The sequence below is a fragment of the Haemaphysalis longicornis genome, unplaced genomic scaffold (genome assembly GCF_048455015.1).
Source record: "Haemaphysalis longicornis isolate Haplotype H1 unplaced genomic scaffold, Haemaphysalis longicornis Haplotype H1 scaffold_6, whole genome shotgun sequence".
In the NCBI taxonomy this organism is placed as follows: domain Eukaryota; kingdom Metazoa; phylum Arthropoda; class Arachnida; order Ixodida; family Ixodidae; genus Haemaphysalis; species Haemaphysalis longicornis.
This window is the reverse complement of record NW_027526407.1, coordinates 49112984-49129749: the sequence shown is the minus strand read 5'-3', so window position 1 is coordinate 49129749 and position 16766 is coordinate 49112984. Positions and strand designations below refer to the sequence as shown.

The 16766-nt window shown below is 44.9% G+C and overlaps 1 protein-coding gene across 1 annotated transcript in view; it reads left to right on the top strand.

Annotated features, from left to right (window-relative positions):
* LOC144142607 (anoctamin-4-like) overlaps positions 1 to 16766 on the top strand; it is a 97920-nt gene that overhangs the window by 44180 nt on the left and 36974 nt on the right. The window contains exons 5-6 of the mRNA XM_077674240.1: positions 3151 to 3228; positions 11917 to 12074. Coding sequence (XP_077530366.1) covers positions 3151 to 3228; positions 11917 to 12074 — 236 coding nt within the window. The remainder of the gene's footprint in view (positions 1 to 3150; positions 3229 to 11916; positions 12075 to 16766) is intronic.

The window sequence follows — 16766 nt, the reverse complement described above, 5'->3', positions numbered from 1 at the left end:
GCACCGTGTACTGCAGAGGGCACCACGAAAAGTCCTTTTAATTCGTTAACAAAGTGTCCGAAGCTTTCGACTGGTTGAGGGCGGCATAAATACAAAATATGATTTTGCTTTACTGTTTCTTGTAGTCTGTTCTCTGAGGGTCCTCAAGATGGGTAGAAAACAAAGCGCACACAGTTTCGTGATCATTGCAAAGTCAACCAAGCACCTCTCATGTATGCGTATTTCAAAATTACACTGGGTAGCCATGACTTGTCTGTGGTAAAATGTACCGCTGCTGTGTGGATTTGATCTATGATTCGCTCGTACTTGTTTGTGCGGGCTTCAACGTTCCTTTTCCACTTTGATGAATACGCATGCCTGTTTTATGCCTGTGATTTTACGTCATTTCACGGTAGGAGCGATGCTAAAACTCGAACATGTTCGCTGAGAAAGGAAACGAGAAAGGTGTTGAGCTGCACGTACATTCGCTAAAAAATAAAATAGGTGCTCAAAATAGAAACCGAGCCTCTTGGAAAGATTCATTTAAAAAGACGCTGAAATAAAAAGACTCGAAACTTTAACGGATGGACCCTGCATATTAGGTATAAATTGTTCACGAATATTTCCCCATGTAGCATTGTGCATTTTGTGTTAATTTTGTTTATATATATTCCTGCTGCAACACAGGTTACCGTTCTGCTCAGTTGTAATTTGTGATTTAATTCCCTTCTGAACGATGTGTAGTGGTATGCCGTAATAAATAAATAAATAAATAAATAAATAAATAAATAAATAAATAAATAAATAAATAAATAAATAAATAAATAAATAAATAAATAAATAAATAAATAAATAAATAAATAAATAAATAAATAATAGTTGAGCTTGCGGCCCCCGTAAGCAGTTTTTCATGTGGCTCTACAGCTTCGAAGACTTCCTGGCATTGGAAATACTGCAAAATCAAACATTCGTCGCAGTTAATCCCACACCACAACAAAAGAATCTGAAAATTCGGAGAAGTGTACCTTTCCAAAAGACAGCGCATGATCATAGGAACATCGAGATAGGGGTCAATACGTAGTGCTGCAATACGTGGTCATCAGCCTCCGTTGCGTCACAGCGTTGACGTCACGTCAGAGTGGCCGACGCTACCTACATACACGTCAGGCCGTATGTTGACTTAGTGGATAGCGCTCACTATGTCAACATCTGTAATAACCCCTGTAATGTCCCATGTATGGCGGGGAATGTCCTCTTGTCGAGGCGGTACCACCATCGCAACACAAAAATTATAAAGGCCGGGAAAAGATATCCTTCTGAGCTCGATCCCTTTCTCCTCTCATAATAACTTCGACAATACGTAAAACAGTTTCGAAAATCTTTATCCTCGTGTGCTTTTAAGTTTGAAGCACTTAAGGGCCCAGCGTGTCGTTGTAGCTCGTCCGGGGTCATGCTATCTAGCCGCCGTATATAGTCACATCGTAACGCACCCAAACAGAGGCTTCAAAAAGATTACTGCTTCCAAAGGCCGGTATAGAACCTTGGCCCCTCCCGTTACGAAGCTCAAGTCTATCCCATTGCCCCACGGACACACGTTGCTCATATGCAAAGTGTTGTGAGGGATCTTTCCGCGGCCGCGTTGCCAATAAGGCTGTCGTTGCTCGGCCGTAAATAAGTACACAGTGACATAAAATAAAGAAAACGTCATGATTTAACGCATTATGTTCCCGAATTTATTGAAAACTCAATCCAGTATCTCTGTACATGCATTTTCAGGGGCTTCGGCGCCCCCTCTTGGCTACTTTCGGTATCAACAATAGGCTGATACTGAAATTAGTCAAGAGAGGGCAACACAGCCCCTCCGGCGCATAAGTGTTCCGCACCTCGACAGCTTTCACGTTGAGTAAAACTGCTCAAATTTTTCTGACTCGTACGGGAGTTTAACTTCCAGGGAAACTTCGCGTCTGCATGTGCATACGTTCTTAACGTTATCAGGCAGCAGAGAATGCATGCATAACGCATGGTTTTTTTTAATGATGTCATTTTCGCTCTCTATATATAAATGCGCTTCTGAAGCTGTGGTGCAAATGTTTTTTCTCGAAGTACACTTTGCCTTAAAACCGCCGTACGAAACTTTATCAAGGTACAGTTAACAGTAGTTCTTTAAATACTCCTTAGTTCAGGTCGAGGCTGCCTTGATAGTTTGTTTCTTTTGTTGTTCCAAGCAGGCTTGTAACTTCACATTATGCTCCGCTCCAGCCTCTCTGCGTTCAGCCAGGCGACAGTGTCATTTGAACAATCCTGCGCCTCTTAGAAATCAACAGGTGGTTAGTTAGGGGCCTGCCGAAGTAATCTAGGGCCAGACAGATTACCGTACTCGTTATGAGCACGAACACCTTCCCTGCCTAATTATTAAAGAGGAGAGTCTTTCTTGAGCGTCTTAAACGCAGAAATTTTGGTCTGTCTGTCTATCTGTCTGTGACTCGATTCAGCCACCCGGCCAAAGTGAAACGAAAGCTACGCAATAGTCTTATATAGTCACAGCCAAATCTAAACGTCTAAATCTGGTGTCAGTGTTCATACTTGTTAACAGTGTTGAACACGATCAAGATATTACGCAAATATAGGGCAGAAAATCAATACATAAGTGATATTTGCAGTGTTCCTTTACTAAAAAATTCATGGATGCTTGGTTTTTGCGATAGGAAATGAAATACTACATCAACGACAGAAAACCGTCGCTCGCTGTTTCCAGTGCTACCTCCTGGCGGCATTTAAGAAATCAAACGACAATAGCAACGAAAGGTTCCACTCGATGGGATCCACGTTCCGCTTGGAACACTTGTGCAGTATGGCATCGTGGTTCTATAAATGTTGTAGTAGGGTTCCTCAATTCACCCGCGTCTCAGCCGTACAGCAGCACTGGTATCGAGGCACCCGACTTGCAGCAGTAGAGCGCGGTAAGTTTAAATGCACTTGAGCAAACCTCTAGCGTGTTTATCTTTGGGAGGAACCAGACGGGAAAGGAACAGGGTGAGAGGTGAGCGGGAAAGAGAATGGAGGCCTTTACTCGGCTGGGGCGCCAGTCGACTATCGTCTTTCGCCGACATTTGCAACGAAAGGAGCAGATACACGGACAATTTATCTGCTCTTCGCACTTGCTTTATGCAGAAAAGGGGCAAAAAGTTCTGTTTCCCGACGGTTACGGTGGCACGTGGGGAGAAGCCCGTTCTCCCAGACATCAAGCATGTAAGTCCTGCCAAAGACTCTCAATTTTTTTCCCTCTCGCGATATGTGCTTAGTGTCATTGACCAATCCATTTTTTTCCTTTGTGTTACACAATATCGCCTTGACCTCCATGAGCAAGAAGGTGTGCTACATTCCTAGGAAGTAAATAGATGAATTACTTTTGTGCAATTCACACGCTCGAAATTATAAAACATTTAAAGTAGCTTGTCATCTATCAGTCTCCGCAAATGCCACATTGTAAAGTGAATATTTCAGGTTTTGGTTTCTATGTTTAACCAGTTTGAATATTTTAAAGCGAAAGCTTCCCTAGTGGACCGATGGCGTTCTGTCAAAAAAAAAAAAAAAATTATGCATTTCCCCATAGACCGGTTGATCAACAGAAAAGCTCTGATAACATCTCTGGACACCCGGCGCGTGTGTGAAAGCAGGCTTCTATTGTTTCAAAACGGTCACTTGAAAATCACGGGAAAGGAACGGTTCTAGTTAAGACAACACACGCATCGATCGTGAAGGAGTACAATAGTATACCTTCGTTTCATAAACCACGTATCCGTATACATTTAGATCGTTCGTAGATGTGCTTGCTTAGTGCGCGAAAAATCGTCACATTGGTTCGTTCTTCGGTTGCGATGTCATCTTTTGAAAGTTTGACTGTCTATTGTATGCGCTTTAAGGGCTGGCTGGACGCACTTTTAGCTTTCGCGCTTATCTCAACTTTTTTGAAGGAACGAATGGTAATTCTTTTTTAAACATATCAAGGCTGAGAGCGAAGTTCTACGAAATCCGTTCGTTCCGTATAAACTTTTTCCAGATGCAGCATTTAATTTTTTGAATTGTTTAGGTTGTACCCCCGAACGTTGTTCCTATCGTTTCCCAAATTGCTTGACATGAATCTAGCAGACGAGCAGTTAAAAGTTCTTTTTAACCGGGATGCTTGCAGTCGTGCCCGCAAAAAGGGGTAGTCGGAGAAGAAATTGGATATGGGGAGCAATAAAATCGAGAGGGTATTTGTAGGAACATAGGCTTCTCGGTGTCCTTATGTGGAGTGAACGTGTAGCATTCTTTAGCTGCTAACCTGGCGAACTGGACTGTTCGGTCATTCGCGCTTTCCGTCCAGCAGAAATTTTTTCAAGGAGAAAAACACTATTATCATGTATGTGCCTTCACTACAGCAATTGCGAAAACAATATATATATGACGAAGGCAAGTCTCTTTGCTGAAATGTTGGCAACAATCGTGGTTTCTACCTTGTTCGGAGTTTTTTTGTATATATATATATACAAAGAGGGTTCCCCGCCAGTTGACCCGCTCATGACAGGCTGTAGACGTTTGAGTCACGCCCCGGGGGTTGAAAAGAAGGTCCCCTTCTCCCCGTGTAGTCTGAGTGGCGCTGGCTACCACCCTCGAGCGTCAGATACAGTTGTGGTAAATATAAATACCCCAGAAAGTGACGGAGAACACAGTCGCCCAGATAGCCGAATTGGTAAGGCATTCGAGATCTAATCGAAAGGCGTGGGTTCGGTCCCCACTCTGGGCGCGTGTTTTTCTTTCTCACGTGTTAATAATAATAATAAAAAAAATAATGTAACGTCACTAACGGTAAAAAAATTGTCTAACCATTCCCCTATGCCTTCTTTGGCCTTGTAGACTGCCGGCATTTCTTTCTGTATTTCCTAACGAGCCCCTCATTTTCCAAACCTTACTATCGTGCGAAAGCTTAGCGAGGGCCTCGGTTCTGGCAGCCTTGATGCCAAGGTAGCATAAGAGGGTTCCCCGCCAGTTGACCCGCTCATGACAGGCTGTAGACGTTTGAGTCACGCCCCGGGGGTTGAAAAGAAGGTCCCCTTCTCCCCGTGTAGTCTGAGTGGCGCTGGCTACCACCCTCGAGCGTCAGATACAGTTGTGGTAAATATAAATACCCCAGCAAGTGACGGAGAACACAGTCGCCCAGATAGCCGAATTGGTAAGGCATTCGAGATCTAATCGAAAGGCGTGGGTTCGGTCCCCACTCTGGGCGCGTGTTTTTCTTTCTTTCTTTCTCACGTGTTAATAATAATAATAAAAAAAAATAATGTAACGTCACTAACGGTAAAAAAATTGTCTAACCATTCCCCTATGCCTTCTTTGGCCTTGTAGACTGCCGGCATTTCTTTCTGTGTATATATATATATATATATATATATATATATATATATATATATATATATATATATATATATATATATAGTAAAAAATGGGTATAGCTTCTAACAAAACTGTTTATTGGTCGACGTTTCGATCGGATGCCGATCTTTCTCAAGACAACATTTCGTATTTCTGTGCATGTATTTATAAGCTCGTCGTCCAACGACGCCGAAAAAAGAGAGGGGGGATTTGGGGAGAGAGGTAGCAACAAACACGCTCTCGGCGAGGTGAGGTGAAGGTTTGCAAAAAAGAGAGAGAAAAAAAAAAAAAAAAGAGAAAACGCAAAACCAAAAACAAACCTAAACATGCAGAAAAGGGAGAGAAGTACACAACTCTTTCAAAAACACTGTCCTCCATCGTTCGTCAGCTTGTAGAACGAGTGACAGGTAGCGCCCACTTCAGAGGGGGGCCGCTCTGCTTAAGAAACGAAAGCGCAAAGCAGTAACAGGGACGCTCTCACACCATCACTGGGAGGCACAGAATTCTAATGGTCACTGACCTTACGGGAAGAGTTTACAGGAAGCGGTCGCAGCCGCACACATATCTCAGTGACGCCAACCCCACAAAACAAACAGGCAGGCTCGTTAAGAGTGTAGGTACGATCTCCGCACTGTGGCTCAAAGCATGCACGATTCTGCCTACCGGCAGGACGGGCGAGTGCCATTCATCATTCTTAGCTCTATTCTTCTGCCCTGCCCGGGCAGCCGACAGGGTCGTCCCTGACCATGAACCAGGGAGAAGGAGCTTAACTAATCCTCTAACCGCCCGCGGGAGTCGCGCGGGTCCTTTGTTGGAGTAAACGGCGGCGGGCGCCTCGATGTTGTTTGTGGCATATGCCGCCTGTGCGGACACCCCAGGAAGGGAATAAATAAAATAAGAATAGCTTGATTACTTGTTTAAACAACACAGAGACTTAATTTAGATAGAGGATTATTCTGCAGCCAGATTATCAACAGCATGTATAGACGACATAATGCCCGGGCTAACATTCATTCCTGCCTTTACGGTGTTGAATTTGTAAATAATGTAAGATTCACGTTGTTCGCGTTCTCTTGTAGTAGAAAATCCACTCTGTAAAAGTGTGACCCTGATGGAGTCGAACGGGTGGTTTTCGGAGTTAATATGTCGTGATAAGGGTAGATCCGGGAGTGAACGAACATGTGCGCGATGGTTGTTGAAGCGCATGCGGAATGCCGTGTCCGTCTGGCCAATGTATTGGATGCCACAAACACCGCACTCCAGAAGGTACACCACATTAGAAGAGTCGCAGTCGAGTGTCGCGTGAATTAGATGCTTGAAATTTGAGTTGGTGCTTTCTGCCACCGTGGTTGTCTGCATGTGTTTACATACGCGGCACCGTGCCTTTCCGCATGGTCGACACCCACCCTTGGGTGCCCTCTCAGTTTTGGCGTGTACGAGGTAATCTTTAATATTTTTGGGGCGCCTGTATACGACCCGAGGAGGTGTGGGGAAGATTTTCGAAAGCCGTTCACTCTGTTGTAGCATGTTGAAGTGCTTTTTCAAGATTTTGTTTATGTTTGGGGAGTTGCCCCCGAACGTCAAAACTAGGTTGCCTCTCCCCTTCTGATTTAGTTCCCTTTCATGGTGCAGCAACTCTTGGCGATCAAGGTTGACCGCTTTGCAAATAGCGTCGTTGACTATGGGTGGTGGGTATTGTTGCTTCGCGAGTACATTGCGCAAGTTTTCTGCGTTTGCTTCGAAGTCCTCGGTGCGGGAACAAATATATATATATATATATACACGAGAGGGTAGACACACGTATGAAAACGATGATCGAACTAACGTTTCGACCGGGGTCCGGTCTTCGTCAGAGGAGACCGGACCCTCTGACGAAGACCGGACCCCGGTCGAAACGTTAGTTCGATCATCGTTTTCATACGTGTGTCTACCCTCTCGTGTATTTTTGAAACCGAATCCCGGAACTTATTCATCGCTATATATATATATATATATATATATATATAAATATATATATATATATATATATATATATATATATATATATATATATATATATATATATATATATATATATATATATATATATATATATATATATATATATATATATATATATATATAGCGAATCCGAATAGGAAATGAGGGGCTCGTTGAAAATAAGACAGAAACAAGGGTTGGCCGTCAAGAAAACCTACCTCGGAAAGCGTGGGTTCGGATCCCACCTCTGGAGGTTGTGGGTTCGGATCCCACCTGGCGGGCATTTTTTCTCCACTTTCTTTCTTTCTAAATTCTTTATCTGTTTCTATGACCTACCATATCCTCCCCTTTGCTTTCCGAGGTTTTCTTGACTACCAACCCTTATTTCTGTCTTATATATATATCCTCTGCCAGCGTGAGTTCACACCGCTGATAATGTTTTAGCGCGCAGGTAGCCTGGAGCTGACTTAGGTGATGCGGAAGCGCATAAACACAAACTACGGCAATCTTTTAATTCAAAATACGCTTCAGATTGCTCGGATAAATGAACACAGGAGTTTTAAATGGCGTCGGAGAATGGCCAGGTAAAGGCAGAACACACACCATCAAGAAGGTTGTGCCTCACGCTGTCGCGAGTGGCGCCAGACCCCCCTCACCCCCCAACAAAAAAAAAAGCAGAACAAAATACGCTGGCTGGCGCTGTGGGTTTGAGCGGCGCTCGATACCTGCCATGGCCATTTCCGGCATGAGGGCGCTGCTACCAGCGACGTCGCACGTGCCCTTCACGGAAAATATTTGCTGCGTATTCACGTATATAGCTGCAGCGCTGCAATGAAGCAGGAATAAGCAGCCCGAAAACAGTGCGGGCCGAAGAAGATTCAAGTAAAATTGATAAGCACTATATGAGGCTCCCCCAAGACAGACTTTTGGCTCCATTTTTAGTCAGAAGGTAAAAGCTTTTTATTCGCAAGTTCCTGCTGAAAGTAGCTGGCTCGCGAGAAAGTGAGTGTGCAAGTATACATCCCCGCGTCTTTGTATCGTCGAGACCGAACGGTAGGAGCTTGGAAGGGCAGTTTTTCAACTTCAAAGCGGGGACTAGAGAGGGCGTGTGGTGTTGCATCATTACCCTCGGGGCAAATAGCGGCTCTAGTTTAAAAGATTGCGCCCACGCGCCACCTACACCGAGAACAAAATTCGTCCACCTTCGCAATTGAGGTGCAAAGACTGAGGAAACAGCGGGGCTAATGGTCTTCACCAGCTTTAACTTGGCTTATCTTAGGTCTGTCCATCTTTTCGGTAGATGTGACACTGATGCCACCGAGTTAACGCCGTCTCTCTCAACTAGAAGAACACCTGCACGTCAGAGCTTACGTCATCACTAGGAGCAGCCAATCCCCGACGTGCGTCTCCCCACCAGAACATCTGCGCCGCGACGCGCACTCCCAACACCTGCTCGTCGGCTCCTTACTTCCTCGCCACTTCCCAACACACTTGTTGGCTTAGCATTTTCCTCCTCTCCGCTTTGCCTCGCCCATTTTTGGGCGACGCCAGGAACGGATTGAGCTCAAGCTTAAACAGCTCCGCTTAAAAAAACAGCTTCTTACCTGGTTTAAAGGAACTTCTGCAACCACTAAGCTGTGCGGGAGAAGGTGTGATTTATTTTACGTTAATTCGCGAGTTGAATGCACATGTGCCTCAGGTGAACCTGTGTTCTTTTTCGCGTGGTAACTTGCGGCCAATGAAAATTTCCAGTATCTCTACGCTATTATCTTGCGTACAAAGAACGAGTAAACTTAATATTACCGTATTTATTCGAATATAAGTCGTTGTTTTTCCAAAATCCGTATTCTGAAAATCATACCCCGCCTTATATTCGAAGCTCGGTATATGTTTTGTGGCGATTTTTTTTTACTCTCCAAACTGCACCCTCGCCTCATACTCGTGACCACCTTATAACTGAATAAATACGGTAAAGGTCTCCTCAGAGTTGCGCCGCCACTGCAACATGGGCGTGAGGTTGTTGAGATGAGAAGCTTTATTTAGTCCGCCATTAATGAAGCCAACGACAATGTACACGGTTGTGTTCATTCCACCACAGTGTGCCTCAATTTAGGCCTGCGACTGTCACGAAACATGCAGCCTTTTCGCGGCCCTTATATACTTTACCGAATGACATGTCCTTCAGTGCTGTAATCAGGTGCCTCAATCTAAATGACACGAATGGTTTCGACACAATTTTCATGTTTCGCCCAATGCTGTGGCCAGCCTTCGGCCGGCTCAGCTACCAGGAGACTACGAAACACGGCAGCATGGGTAGGTGGTCACTAGTCGGTGCACGGAGTCGCCCTGCACGCATGAGTGTCCTCCCCTGTAGTTCGAAAAGGTGTATCTGTGACTGCCTCACTGGAGCTTTTGCTTGCCCCATATCAAACATCGCACAGCGTTGACTGCACGATGCAGTAGATACATTACAAGAGCGAGGGTTGTGGTTTTTCAGTCATTTCTTCGCCGTCGTATGGCAGCTTTTTTAGTGGGATTGTTGAAACCGAACCAACTCGCCTAAGATCAAGCATCGCACAGCATCGACTGCACGATGCAATAGATATATTACAAGCGCGTGGGTTGTGGTTTTTCAGTCATTTCTTCACCCTCGTATGGCAGCTTTTTTAGTGGGATTGTTGAAACCGAACTAACTCGCCCAAGTTCAAACATTTGACATTGAGATAACAGGAGCACTGGAACAGCTTCAGTACTGGATATTGGACTGCACGTGTCTTCCGAGGGAATAGGCCAAATGTAACAAACTAATATTCAACCGGGGGAAGTTGTACCACGGTGTATATAGGATAGTATTGCCGTCTTTGCTAGAGATTTAGACAATAGACGACCACTGTGCCCATGCTCATTTCATAGGTGTGTAAAAGTATCGTTCAAAAGTCTGCAATTGTCTGTGAAATCATTTTACTGACGTTGGATCCTGAAGACGCTATACAAATTTGCAACACAAGAAAGATGTTCATCCTCCTCCTCCTCCACGATTCATCAGTGTTGTGGGCCGCCCAATTGAACATCGCTTAACAAATTTACTTTGCAGTAGCGTACGTTTTATTTAAGTTGTTTGATCTAGGTCAAGCAGTGGTTCAACCATGAGAGTCACTGATAGACCTTTTTTAGTTGATGTCGTCGTCATGCACAGTAGAAGTAGAAAATCACTTTTTGTGCGTACCGACGTGTCTTGTTGTTGCTGTTGTTGTTGTTCTCAAGCGGTCTTTGACCATCGTTCGAGAGCATCATGTTTTGTTATTTCCAAGGTTTTAAGAGGGGGAGCCACGTGGCGTTTAGTTTTGCAGCGTGGTCTCATAATGATCCCGTGAAGTTAAAGATCTATGGACGTCCTACTCAAATGCTTCGCTTTTGATTTCGGCAGTGCATTCTCACACTGCACGACAATACAGCTAAACGAACGGGTACTTTTACTATATAATAACTTACTAGAAAGAACATCCCGATCGAGCGAGCGCAGTAATTTCTCGCACCTAAAAACAGTTGTCGGCAGCACACCAGCGCTGCTTGATTTCGGTAGTAAAGCTGGTTTGAATAGTATTGTGGGTGTTTCATTATAGCATCGGTAGCATAAGTCCCACTGGTGAGACAAAAATAGCTGTTGAATTTACAGATGCGGCTTTACAGCTCACGGCCGTCCTTTTAGTAGCGATTACTCTGCAGTTAATCAGCGCAATGCAATCGATTTTTGCACACCTAGTATTGGGGATGAAAGCTTGCTTTGTGCGCAGTTTCAAGTTTAACACGTTGCGCGACCTAACTGCAGAACCATGGAAACTATTCGTAAATATACATGGGGAACAATTTTTGAAAGCGAATTACACAAAAAATATTCAGATTCCTGGAAAATTCTTCCCAACTTTTAATGTCCAAGCCAACTTCTTGCTCTATTCAAAATATCACTGTTCTGAAATGTTTTTTTTATAGTTTCCTGAGAGGTCAGAATTTTGAGCGAGAAAGCCGGGATGTTGAACACTGCTACTCAGTCTAGCTACACAGACGATAGACTGCCTTATATAGGACCCCTTAAATTTCCAACTGAACACTTACAGCCCCTTTGAATAATTGTTTCACCATATTTCTATATCGTTCGTTCGCCGTCATTGGCCTCATTTCTTCGTAACACAAACAAAGAACCAGTTGGTGCATTGGTTGTTAAGAAAACATTAACCACTGCTGCCATGTTGATTTAAATGTAAATCTGACTAATGCCACCATTACAACGCGTATGTGTACGTGTGCACACGTTTGCATGTCCTTGTGTGTGGGCGTGTGGGTTTGCACCACGATGACAATAGTAGCCGAAGGTAGCGGTAGCACTTGCCGCATGAACGTTTGTCCCAGAGAGTACTACAGTACCCTAGAAAATGTATAAATTCGCAACGTCCACGGTGGCAAGTGCTAACAAGATTGTGACATAGAAGCACCACGATAATCGCGTCACTCATTTTCCTTGAAGTGATTGCTGATGCTCCTTAACAGCTGGAGGATGCATCGACCGAGGCAGAACTGGAATCCAAACCCAGCAGATTGGAGGCGTTCTGGGAGAAGCTGTGGACTCCCTTCCCCTACAACAAAGACCTCATCCCGGAAGAGACGCCGTACTTCAACGCCGAGTTTGTGCGTCAGCGAGAACACATGTGAGTCGTTAGAGTTATGATTGCATAAATTTGAGAGGCGCAATATTTTCTGCATATATTTTCAATTTAATGCGTTAGAGCTTCGCATGAAGTTTCGTTGTCAGTAGTGGGGCGTTGTAAAACGGTCTTAACCGCTTATTTCTCGCTGCCTCTTAAAACGATCGGTTTAACAAAAACACGCCCAATTTTCACTTGCTCGAATTACTGCCGCGTGTAGAATAGAATAAACCAGTGTAAAGTGGCGTTCACTGAGTGCATCGCAGAAGAGTTTTGCGGCATGAAGTTTTACAAGCATTTCGATACAGTTGCATGCAAAAAATTACCCGCGTATCCCCTTGCTCGGCTGCAAACTATTTCGAAAGACGGTAACGTTTTTCGCACTTCCAGGCACCACATTCCTTCATGGGTTTGAAGTCGTATTTCGCGTGCTATCCCAGAATTCACATTTTGCATCGAGTGGCTGCCTCAAGTGACAGCGTGACGGCGTGACAGCGCTGCAACAACGGCGTTGCTGTGTAGATTGTATTTCACTGCGAAACTTCAAACAAGGGCAATTGTGCGCATATTGTTTTACGGTGCGTCAGGGCTACCACTGCTTCTTCGCACTACATCCACCACCGTCTTAAATGGCGCCCACGTTATCAGAACGATGTCACCTGTCACTCTCCTGAAAGAATTGCAGTTTACCTGCCATGTTCTTTTCTTTGGAGAAGGCGGTTACTGATGGATGGACTCGCAGACAGTCGTCCGCATTTGAGCGCTTACCTATAGCACAGGAACTATTGTGGAATAGTTTCTCGTAGTCCTACATGCACATCTGTTGAACTTCTCTTGTAACTGCCGGAAGTAGTGTTCACTGCAAATGTTAAAGTTTTCTGCCTCGAAGAAGCGCACTCGCCAATCGTATCTTGATAGAGCTGGGTTGCTCGCGACGAAAGTTCTTGGGTCACATTGATGCTTGCTTTGCTGTGCTTTCCTCGCGAGCATAGTGAATCCGACGCCAAGGACAACTGCCGTGGTGGAAACTTTATTTTTATTTATTTAAACAATACTGCGGGCCACGAATTGTGATAAGACCAGTTACATAATTTCTAGCGGGTAAAAGAAAACTTGTGAACAAGGCAGTACAAACTGATTGATTTAAGGGTTTAACACGACACACAACGCAGGCGCGCCGTAGTGGAGGGCTCCGGATTAATTTTGACCACCTGGGGATCTTTAATGTGCGCTGAAATCTCAAACATACGGGCGTTTTTTTTTTTTCTTTTCGCCTCCATCAGAAAAGCGGCCGCCGCGGCCGGGAATCGAACCCGCGAACTCGTGCTCAGCAGCACAACCCCTTAGCCACTGGGCCACCGCGGCGGGTGCCGTGGTGGACACTCAAAAGAAAAACCAGTGGAGATAGGCTACGGGCGATGCGCTATTTCTTCCAAACGCACTTTCAGTTGCGGTACCAATGCTAAAAGCTCCTGCGCCCTCCCCTGCTTGAGCCGCAGGTCATTCTTGCAAGTAGTCATCTGGAATCCCGGGACCAACATTTGCATCCTTGTTGCAATAACCTAGGAGGTATTACACTTCCCTACGCAGTATATTCCCAACCTCAGCTTGATGTAATCGTTTAATGACGTTTTACATGGCCAAAAATAGCGGCAACGCGCATTGAAAATAGATGGCAGTTTTTTCCTTTGCATTGGATGGTCTTTACCGTCCCGTTGCCCAAGTTTCCTGTACGGCTGAGGATGTTAGGGGTTTTTGTTTAAACCTTAGTGCTGGTACTGATAGATGATACTTCTCGGGGTTATTCGCTTGTTCCGACGTGGTGGCTGGCACTACATGGAAAACTCCGTAAACACCTGCGGGCACAATAATTTGTCCCATTCTTATCACTGCTATCGGTAAATGTTGCAGGAGAACCAAATTTTTGACATACATGACAAGGGGTGGTCCGATTCATTTGCTGCAGTTGTTTCCGAACCCTTTTCAAACAGTATATTAGCTTTCTTGGAACCCTTGAGGAGCTATGTGTTTCTGGCCGACGTACCGATGTGAAGCGGAAGCCTACAAGCATAAACATAATAATCAGTAATGGCTGAAGCGACGGCCAATGAAATGTGTATAGCTAGTTTATGGGTGCAAAATGGCGGTATAGCAAAGCACATTTTTAACACGAAAGTGTTTTATGCCCATATACACAAATATTTCACTGACGTCATATCCGTCACGGAAATGACGCCAGCTCACCTTTGCCGAAGCGACCCGGCAGCAGGACGCCGCTCGTCAAGCACACCCACAAGACAGCACCCGCAAATCATGCTTAGCTGCAGATGTTGCTGCGAATTTCACTTTCGTGTTTTACCGATTCCTATGACGGAGAAATCGACCACAGTTTTTTATCTATGTAGACAGACTTCGCCAAGGTGCTGACGTGTTCGTTCGTGTTTTGTGCATTGAATGGCTGCAGATGTAACAGCCAGCCTTTTCCGCGGTACGTTTTCTACATGCACAACAGTGAGCTAACGTTTATGAACTTTAACGGGGCCGTTTTTGAACGCAGCGTTCGTAGATCCTGATCGGAGAAAATGCAGCACGCTGCGATTATGCTAAGCACTGTGCATATTTAACTGTAATTTACACGCTAGCGACCGTGTGTGAGATCGTCTCATGCTGGAGTCAATATCACGAGGGAGATTTTGCAGTTAATGGCATAGTCAGTATTACCAAAGAGGACGTTAACCCTCATGAACCATCTATTCCCTATTTATATCAAAAAATGAAAAATCCCAGTGACAATCATTCCTCTCTTGCTTGCTTAAAATAGTGAAGTAACTCTAGGCATGCATATGTCTTTACAAGAGTTGCTATCAATTGAGGTTTGTCGCTACAAGAATCATTTTGTGACCTCCCTTGTTCTGGATTGAGGGACGCGAAATAACCGGAGCTCTGCATTTTACCAGCTTAGTTGTTGTAGGTAGAGTTTTTCGTCCGTCTCCTGTGGGTCGTGCGTCACGCAGGGGTCGGGGCAGGTTCCACGACCCACCGAAAGAGAGCGCAGTGGTCTCGCAGGAGCGGGTTCCTTTCCCTCTCGCTAGGGGAGGGAGCCGCCTCCCGCTGACGTTTAGCTGCCGATTCCTTTGCCCGAACTGTAGAACTTGGCGGCGACGGCGCTGCCGTACTCTGGCGAGCGCCCGTTGACCTTCAAGCCGGCACAAAAGAACCACAGTTCCGCTAGTTCAGCAGATTTCACCTTGGTGCAACTGGGTTTATTCTTGCTAATAGTTATAATGCCCAGCCCGCGATGGTTGCCTCTCGTTTCTTGTGGAATGTTATGAAAAATGGAGCTGTTTCGCTACTTGCACGCATTTTCCCGTGACCTTTCGCAGTCATTGTGTAACCAGTTCAGAAAGCCATTTCGGCGTGCTTAACCGCCAGCGAGGAGTCGTAGGCCTCAACACTTTCAAAAGAATGTATTTCTCCAAATGTTATTTAAAAATGTGCTTTTTGAATGCTGCAAAGCAGGTTGTGAAAAGGTGAATGACATAGGGTGCACAACACTAGGTTTTGCATACGGAGCATAGGACTGGGATCATGGTTTTATTTCAAAAGCGTGTTTTTTGTAATATTGAAAAGAAGGTTGTACACAGGGTGCACTACCTAGGGTGCACAACAGGTGTGCACAAGGTGCACGTCGCTGCACAAGGGTGACATGTGATTGATTGGTGGGCTACAAAAGCGAACTTAAAACAGTGAGCGAGACAGCGTAAGACAAGATACACCCGCCCAACTTCGACGGGGCTGGTGAGTAACACTCGCCTGTTCTCCACTGTCGCTTTCCGGTGGCGCTGGGCTACGCGCGATCTGATTGGTCGAACAGAGGCGATGAGGAAGAAGCCGAGTCGTAAGTGCGGCGTCGAGAACCCTTCGCACGCATGCGCAGGAGCAGGTCGCACGGTGCCACGCTTTGCGCATTAGGAGGTATCGGAATTTCGGAGATCCCAGAGATATAGGACAGCACGCTGCAATGCACGTTGGTGCGCACTCGGTTACATAACCACGTATTTTCAAAACCACCGCTGGACAGACGATGGAGTAAACGTTATCAAACAATGCGGCAGGTATTACACTTGCGGCAGTGTAACTAAAATGTCAGCCCCAAAAATGTTTTGTAGAAACATTTTTATTGAATGTGTCTCGCATCTTTGGCCCCAGACTGACCATAACCAGTTCAGTAAACCGAAAACCTAATCCCATAAAGTATCGACAGTCGCAAAGCATACAGCTAAATAACCAATACCCTTCACAATATAATACTATGCAATATATATTACTGCGCAATATATACACTACAACTTTCACAATATATTACTGAGGGCTTAATGAAGACTTGTGCATAGATTGATATGTAGATAGTTTGAAGACGTACTACCTGTTGTGAACTCTATGGCTGTTCTAAAAAATATCAGTCGGGCTTAAAACTGCAGAAATTCGTAAAAAAAATTCTACCACGTTTACAGGGTGCGAGATGTGTCAACCCTCTTTGTGGACTTATCGCTTGCCGCAGGTTGAACTTATTTTAAAGGAAACGGTCTTCACAATTCAGTGAAGTTATCCACAAGAAACTCAGTTTACTCCAGCCAGGTGTTAAGGGGCTCCGTTTTATTCTAATACTATTTTACCATAGAATAAAGACGCTAT